Below are 8,570 nucleotides of genomic sequence, written 5' to 3' on the forward strand. Positions count from 1 at the left end.
TTTCAAGCTTCCTTTCTCCTAGGGCCTGAAAATTCATTTGCTCTGTGAAGATCTGACAGCACAGACCACAAAATCCACCATGGCCAACTCCCCTGGAAAGCGTGAGGTAGGGCAGCACAAGGCACAAACTCTATGTTTAGTTGTCTACTTCCTTATGGCACTTGACAGGTCTTTGTTTATCAACAAAAATAAAAAGTCAGGAGATAGGATGTTTCATGTGGCCCTGTTACTGTTCTTCCTCTGACCCCATGGATGAGGGCTTGCAACTCCCTCAGGTTGAAGGTCAGGTTTTGTAAAAGAAGCTTTTATAAGTTGTGAAACATTTCTCAGCTTTTAAAAAAAATACAAATTAAATCTCATGGTTTTTCAGAGAGACACCTAACGATATTCAACTGAAACACAGCAAAATAGCACCCGGTGTGTGATAGTCAGAGCCACTGGGTAGAAAGCAATTAAAAGAAAACTAAAATAAATTAAAAAGAAAAAACACACACACACAAAAGAAAAAAGCTCACAAAGAGTCAGTATGCAGAAAAGTAATTTAGCATTTCCAAAAACACAATTGATTTTTTATTACACACACATCAACTTCCTTTCATGAATAATTTGTAAGTATTTCCTCTGGTGGTGTGACTAAGGCACTGTTGCACCTTCATGTACATCCCTGACATGGGAGAGGGTTTCCTGGAGGTGATAAATGCATTCAGAGACCACAGATCCATTCCTCCCCTGTTTTGTGGGGACCCTGTTATCTGTGTCTTAAAAATTTAGTCTGACCTGCTTTTATTAGCTTACAGGCCATCAGGACCAGGCCCTGTGCAAGTCTGTTGTTTTTCAAGGGATCCATTAGTTTTTGGGTTGTAGGTCTCCACAAATCATCTTCACCCTAAACTCTAAATTCTCGCATTTCTTGCTGTTTTTCCCTTGCTCATCTGGCAGCCCCTGATGCTGCTCTGCCAGGTACCTTTCAAGATGTACATGTCAACAGCCACAACACTTTGGGAAAAAAAGCAAACAAACACAAAAATATTAAATTAAAATATAGTTCTACTCTTTTTTTTTTTTACCAAGGCTATATAGAACCCTATCCTGAACCCACCACAAGTTCAGAGACCTGGGGATCTAGGCATAGATTTTGGTTGCATAGCCTCACTGACAACACTAATTTTTAAGACATTTTGCCCATCAGCCAAACGTAACTCTTCTGCAGTTGCACTGTGCTTATCTGCATGCCTACTTCAATGTAATATCAAGCAAAAAGGGTTTGTTTTAACTTCAGAAGAGAGACATGAAAGGCTTGAGATAGAAGGTTTCTTGGGGTAAGCAAGCTAGAGGTACTTCCATTCACCCTTCTGGTGTCCTCAGTTCAGTGTCTCCAACTCAGCAGGTTTTGGATGCTGAGCAGTTTTTGGTTGGGAGCACAGATATGGATACAGCTCCATCAAAGACTCTGTCATCTCCCTGATGTGATGTAAGACTGGCAATTCCTTCTTGTTTTATTCAATTGACCCTAAAACTTATTATAATTTTAATCAAACTGATTATTTGAAAGAACAGAGAGCACAAAATTATTAACAATTAAACTACAATTAACTTTCTTTGTTTAAAAAGGGGTTAAGCTGCTGGGAGAAGATCCTTCTTTTAAAGTTGTGGTGTTTTTGTTTTGTTTTTTCTCTTTTGTTTAAGTGTAGCTTTTTACTCAAAGATTCCAATATGCAGATTTTTTTTTTTTGAGACCATTTTGTTCTTACTCTATTTCCCTATTCAAAATACAGTAAGGTGGGGCTTAAGGACATGGTTTAGTGGTGAACTTGGCACTGTTAAAATTATGATTGGACTCAGTGGCCTAAAGGTCTTTACAACTTATTTTTCCTATGATTGTGTGATTGTAAGGCTCAATTCAGCCACTCCAACATAGGTATTTACTGCCTCTGAGATGCCCTAGGATGTCTCACCTGACCTGTCCTGCTGTCCAGTAAAATATGAGTGTTCAGCAGGTTATGGATCAATTTTGGGCAGTACAGTGTGGATGTCTCTAGGTATCTCTGATACACTGAAAGCAAAGCAACAAACTCAAATCCTTCCATTTCACAGGACCTAGGTGAAAAATGTCTGCTTACATTTTAGTATTTAGCCTCTATTTAGCTACCAGTACTGCTTCTGTTTCAGACCTGAGAAGCGTTTTTGTGCCCCCAAAGTGCCCATTTCTGCCTCTCAATCTTGCCCTTTTGTTTTCCCGGGCAGCAGCATGATGTCACCTTGTGACAGCACTTTCCAGCTCAAATCCATGCCTGCCTGCTTCTGCAGGAGGGAAAGTGGGGCTTCGGAGAATAGAAAATACAACATTAAGAAAGTTAGACAGGAGCAAGTAGGAGAATACAAAAGAAAGTAGAAGGGAGGCAGAGCAAGACACAGTCATTTTAAGAGACACACATCTTTCATAAACTCCTTATTAAACTCCTAAGTTTTGCTTGGAGAGTAGGACCCATTCAGGGCAGCTGGGCAGGCAGATGGGGGCTGGACCTGAGGCAAGGGGTAGCAACCTATTAAAAAAAATTACTCCTTTTTTTCCCTCTGTGACTTCAAAGAAAAACGATTTGCTCATTTGGTAATAACTGATGGGAACTGTGAATTACTGAGCAAGGCCCCCAGCCTAGTGTTTATCTCCTCACCAATAAATCTCTAAACTGAAGCAATGAAGCTAAGTACTGCTGCTATTTCTGCATTTTATTTCCATATTAATCTAAACACAAGCCCACCCCCAGCTCTTCCCTGGCCCCATGTAGCTGGAGAAGAGGCATGAGGAGACTGTCAGGTGGGGATCTGGTGGGATGGGAGAGTGGGGAGAAAAGGAACCCCACAACTTAGAGAGTTGAATACCAGTGCCTGGTGTTTTAGCTTCAAATTTGTGGCAGAGAAGGAGGCAAAGGCAGCGGGGTCCTCCTCCATGGGAATTAGGAAGTGCTGGGAGGGAAGGGCGGGGTTGTTTCTTTCCCCTGAGAAAAGGAGCAGCACCTGCCTTCTCCCCAGCACAGCTGTGCCGGGACCCAGTGGGCAGCAAGTGAAAATCAGCAGTGTCCATCCACCTCTGGTTCATATTTATATTTATATTTATATTTATATTTATATTTATATTTATATTTATATTTATATTTATATTTATATTTATTCGGCGTGTGTAGACATAAATGTATTTTATAAATGTGCACACAGATATTATTCATTTTTGTAGTGAAATGAAAGGAATTTCCTGAGAACACCAAGCTCCTCTCATCCATCCCAGAAGCTGGCTTAAGCTGGTCAAGCCATGCTTGTGTGCCGTAGCAAACTGTGCTGTGCCCCATCCCCACAGCTCCATCAGCAGGCAGGGGTGAGCCCAAAAGGTGGATGCTGCCAGGTTCTGCCACCATCAGATCTTACCATCTCCTTTACCATTTCTATCCCTCAGCCACCTTCCCCTCCCCTCTTTTAAAAAATTTCTGTTTTATTTATTTCTCATGTGTGTTTGTGAAGGGAAAACCTCCCAAAGAAAACCCACAGTTCCCCCTTCTGTCCCATAGGCAAGTCTCTGAAGTTGTTCATTTGCTGGTCGGTCAGATGAAGGGAAGGGAAGGGAAGGGAAGGGAAGGGAAGGGAAGGGAAGGGAAGGGAAGGGAAGGGAAGGGAAGGGAAGGGAAGGGAAGGGAAGGGAAGGGGAAGGGAAGGGAAGGGAAGGGAAGGGAAGGGAAGGGAAGGGAAGGGAAGGGAAGGGAAGGGAAGGGGAGTCCAGAACCCCGGAATGTCTGTGTGTGGCTCAAAGAGTCCTTTTGCTGAGGCAAGGGACCCTCCGTCCGCAGGACCGAAGGGGCCGAGCGATGGGGAAGACGCTCGGGGCGAGGCAGCACAGCCGGGGATGGCGGCGGGCCCGGGTACCCCCACTACCGACTCCGGCACGGACGGGTGCAGGAGTTCGCTCTCCTCCCGGCTGCCATTCACGGCCCCCGCCGGCATCCAAGGCTGCCCCCGCTGCGAGGGGGAGGGATGCGGGGGCCGGAAAGGATGCGGTGCCGGGGAGGATGGGGGCCCGGACGGAGCCGTGCCAGCCCCGCATGGAAGGTGCGTGGGGGCGGGCTGAGGAGGGGCCGCAGCCCCGCGCCCCCCCCCGCTCCTGCCTGGCCTCTGCTCGCTCTCCCTCCGCCAGCAGCGGGGAGCGGGGTATGGGAGGGCTGTGGCTGCCGGGGGCCGAGCAGGGCTCCAGCCCTGACGCTCTCCGGGACGGCCGGGCGGGTCTGCACCTTGTGCAGAACCCCAAGCACAGCTCCGAGCGCACCTGGGCGTCACCCCCACAGGGAGGGAGGGAGGGAGGGAAGGAAGGAAGGAAGGAAGGAAGGAAGGAAGGAAGGAAGGAAGGAAGGAAGGAAGGAAAGGAAGGAAGGAAGGAAGGAAGGAAGGAAGGAAGGAAGGAAGGAAGGAAGGGAAGGAAGGAAGGAAGGAAGGAAGGAAGGAAGGAAGGAAGGAAGGAAGGAAGGAAGGAAGGAAGGAAGGAAGGAAGGAAGGAAGGAAGGAAGGAAGGAAGGAAGGAAGGAAGGAAGGAAGGAAGGAAGGAAGGAAGGAAGGAAGGAAGGAAGGAAGGAAGGAAGGAAGGAAGGAAGGAAGGAAGGAAGGAAGGAAGCTGCAGCGTCTCTTGATCATCTTGCTGAATTACTTTAAGGGTTTACCTCAGGCAGGGAGTGATTTACGGCAGGGAGGTTTATTACGTGACTTGTTAGTTCGTGTTTTCGAGGTAAATGCACGTTATTTTCATTTTTCAAACGTTTGTGTATGCGTGCTTATGTCTTAACGCTGACTTGGGTGCTGCAGAATTGCACAGCCCGCTCACCGGCACGGGTCGCCCACAGATGCCTTTCTGGAAGTTGTTTGGCATTTCGGTTTAAATGCCCCATCCATCCTTCCTCTGTCACCGCTCACCTTACGACTCAGGGGGAGTCGCAGTCGCCTTCTCCTGTTTCTCCAGGTCCCTCCGGGCCATCCCCTTTCCCGTGGGGCAGGGTCCGGGGTTGGCGGGGCGTGCAGGATCTCGCTCCCGAGTGCCGAGCGCAGGGCGCTGGAGCCGCCAGCCGCGCTCATCCCCACGGAGATGGAGCCCGTCCCGGCGGGGCAGAACTGCCTTCCCAGCTCTGTCCATCCTACCATTTCCCTCCCGAAAAAAAAGACTGAAAACTGGTTCTCAAAAGAAAAGTTATTGCCATAAAACTCCCATCGCTGCCCGTTCTCCCGCGGCCGGCGCTGGCTGCGGGACTGGCCGTGGGCCACCCCAATTCCTGCCCCAATTCCCAGCCCGCTGGAAGCTGCCGAGCCCGGCCGGCCGCTCGCACACACCTGGGGACATCGGGGTCGTGGCTGCTCCCCAGGCAGGGCACACGGGGCTGCGCCAGCCTCCTCCAGCGGGATCCGGGATGTCCTGGCGAGACCCAAAGCCATCAAATACGGCGCCTTTTCTCAGCTTCCAGACCCGGACAAAGGCGAAACAGACAGCTTGGAATGAATTTTTTACTTTATTTGGAAATCTCATCCAGAAACACTGGTCAATAATAAATATATCGATAGTTATTATCAAGAATATATAAAAAATAAAGACATGGTGGTGTCTTTGAGGCCCCAACCGAAAACAAACAAACGAATGAAATGAAGAATAACATTATTTCAGACAATGTCCCAGGAAAACACATCGAAAAGGAAATAAACAGCAACAGAGATTCAGATTTAGACGTACAAATCACCGATCTGGCAAGAGCTGACCCCGCATGCAAAACCAAACCATAGCATCTTTAAAAAAAGAAAACAAAACCGAAAACAAGCAAAACAACATCAACAACAACAAAACCAGCAAACACTAACAAACCCAGAGCCAGCAACAGAAATTTGTACCCCAGACAGCTAAATCAACACACTTCACCAAGAGCAGGAGATGGGAGATTTGGCAAAACCGATCTGCTGGAGGGTTGTGCCGTGTTTTGCACTCTTTTCCTCTTTTTCGTTTAATTTGTTTTTCATTTTTTCTTCACAGAGAGAAGAAGGAAAACTACAAAAAAAAAAAAAAAAAAAACCGAAAAACAAAACCAAAAAACCCGGATCATAAGCAAATCTGTAAAAACAAAACAAACAAAACAAAAAACCACCAAACCACAAAAACCCATAAACCACACTCGAAAACTTCAGTGACTTCTCTCGGCAGTCCCTGTTGCCAGGGCAGCCGCCTGTGGCCGGTCCCCGCGGGTGACAGGCTGGACGGAAAGCATGCAGGACTCTGCTCTGCCTTGGGCCGCCGCGGCGCTTCCGCAGCCAGGTTTGGAACGGGAATTTCGGAGGTGCCGCCGTGCGAAAGGAAAGACAGGAAAAGCGCGGAAAAAAAAAAAAAAAAAAAAAAAAAAAAAAAAAAAAAAAAAAAAAAAAGAAAGGAGAAAAGCCCCAAACCGATTTCATCGTCTCTTGGTAGCTGCGAACACTACAATGACAACCATGTCTTTTTTTTTTTTCCTTTTACATACATTTTAAGGAATCATTTACATTTGATTACCATCAGCGGCATTATTATTATTATTATCATTATTATTATTATTATTATCATCATCATTCTTTTTACAACAGGGACTTTTTTTCCAGTTTAGTATAACAAGAAAACATGGCCCGGGGAGCCGGGTGGAACATTACCTTTGCAAGGTCCTTACTACACTAATCCCGTGTTTCAGGGGCTCGGCGGGCGGGGGCGGCTCCGGCCGCAGACCCTCTCCCGTCCGTGGGAGCCCCGCCGAGTCACTTGAGGAGGTCCTTGGAGTCCCCCGAGATCCTGGCCATGTTGGAGGCGGTGAGGGCCGAGAGGTGGGGCGGGGGCGGCATCTGGCAGATGGTGCAGGGGCACGGCAAGCCCGCCCAGTGCTGGAAGCCGCTGCCGAGCTGCAGGGCGGGGGGTGTCGAGGGCGTCTTGAGCAGGGAGTGCGGGGGCCGGATGGTGCCGATGGCCGGCAGGGAGGCGGACAGGGAGGAGGAGGTGTTGGCGGAGGACAGGGCGCCGCCGAGGATGGGATGCACCTGGTGCACGGTGCCGGCGGCGTGGGGCGGGTGCCCGGCGGAGTGTCCCACCGTGCCGCAGTGAAAGGCCGAGTGGTGTCCCCCGTAGATTTCCCCAACTAGCCTCTTCATCTCCTCCAGGGAGCTGGTGAGCATCAGGATATAGTTTCTGGCTAGCAGGAGGGTGGCGATTTTGGAGAGTTTTCTCACAGAAGGTCCGTGAGCGTAGGGCATCACCTCCCGCAGCCCGTCCATAGCCAGGTTGAGGTCGTGCATCCTCTTTCGCTCCCGGCCATTGATCTTCAGCCGCAGCTGCTGCAGGTCCTGCTCCGAAAGCTGCTTCTTGATTTTGTACTTGCTGCCTTCCCCTCCGGCCTTGGAACCGTTCCTGGTGAGGCCTTCCCCAGACATCTTCTGCACCAGATCGTTCTGAGTGGAGGAGACCGAGTTGAGCCGGCTGTCTTGGTGGTGGTGATGGTGGTGGTGGTGGTGATGGTCTCTCAGGTACATCTCATCCATGTCTGGCGAGGAAGCTCTGCTGGAGACAGAGCTGGAGTCAGAATTCATTGTATTCAGGCTTCTGAGGAAGAAACTCTTCCCTGCTCTGGAGGTGGCGGACAAGACAATTCTCCTTCAAAAAGCAACAAAAACAAAACGAAAATGAAATAAACGGACGGCAGGGTCTGCCAGCGAAGGGCTGGAAATGCTGGAGGATGAGGGAAAAAGCCCCTCAGCCCTCTCTCTCTCCAATGTCTCCCCTCTGTCTCTCTCTCTCTCCACCCGGTTACTCAGCCTGTTTACAGGATGGCTAGTTAGTGTATGCTTGGACTAACCTCAGCTTGAAAAAGAGGGGCTTTTATAGAGCTGCAGCAGAGAGCAGAGACAAAAGGAGCCCTCCTATGTATAATGGTCTAGTTAGGATGACGTGCCATTATTCAGGGCGGTGCGCTTTGACTGTCCCATTTAGCAAGGACCCCTATTCATATTCATTGTGGTGCCACCCGGGACACCTCAGCCACGGACCATCAGGAGTCAAGGAGACACAAAACCCCTCTGATTGACACCGCACACTCATCGCTCCGTGTGCGCGCCTTCTCCTCCCCCTGCCCGCTCATTTCCAATATAAAACCTCATCCCGTCTACCGTAGGGAGGCAGGGGGCTGCGTGCCTGCGAGGGGCCGGCCAGCACGCCCCGGTGGCGGGCGGCAGCGGGCAGAAGCCGCCCGGGGAAGCCCCTCCGCTGGGGCGGGAGGGCTTGGGGCACGTCGGTCGCCCCGTCCTGCAGCATGCCCGACTCCAGCCGCGGCTCCACGCTTTGTTTGCCTTTCCCTCCCCCTTTCCCTGTCCCCCCCGGCCTGGGCGTGCGGTGCGGCACCGCCTGGCCCTCGCCTGGGAGGGCTGGCCGCAACTCCTCGTACCTGGGCAGACGCTTTGTTCAAATGAGCGATGATGGCTCGGGCATCAGCCGCGGGAAGGTGCGGGTTGGGAAACCCGCCTCCCCCCGGGCCAGTGACTCCCTTTAA

At 50.1% G+C, this 8,570-nt stretch overlaps 1 protein-coding gene across 1 annotated transcript; it reads right to left on the reverse strand.

Annotated features, from left to right (window-relative positions):
- Window positions 1-6,792: 6,792 nt before the first annotated feature.
- Window positions 6,793-7,614, reverse strand: OLIG3 (oligodendrocyte transcription factor 3). The gene has a single exon (XM_059469322.1). It carries the CDS (start codon window positions 7,612-7,614, stop codon window positions 6,793-6,795), a length of 822 nt encoding a protein of 273 aa, XP_059325305.1.
- Window positions 7,615-8,570: the final 956 nt, after the last annotated feature.

Source organism: Ammospiza nelsoni, chromosome 3, assembly GCF_027579445.1.
Source record: "Ammospiza nelsoni isolate bAmmNel1 chromosome 3, bAmmNel1.pri, whole genome shotgun sequence".
NCBI lineage: Eukaryota > Metazoa > Chordata > Aves > Passeriformes > Passerellidae > Ammospiza > Ammospiza nelsoni.

Excerpts from the sequence above, each read along its gene's own strand:
- OLIG3 (XM_059469322.1), bottom strand. The coding sequence starts at position 7,614 with ATGAATTCTGACTCCAGCTCTGTCTCCAGCAGAGCTTCCTCGCCAGAC.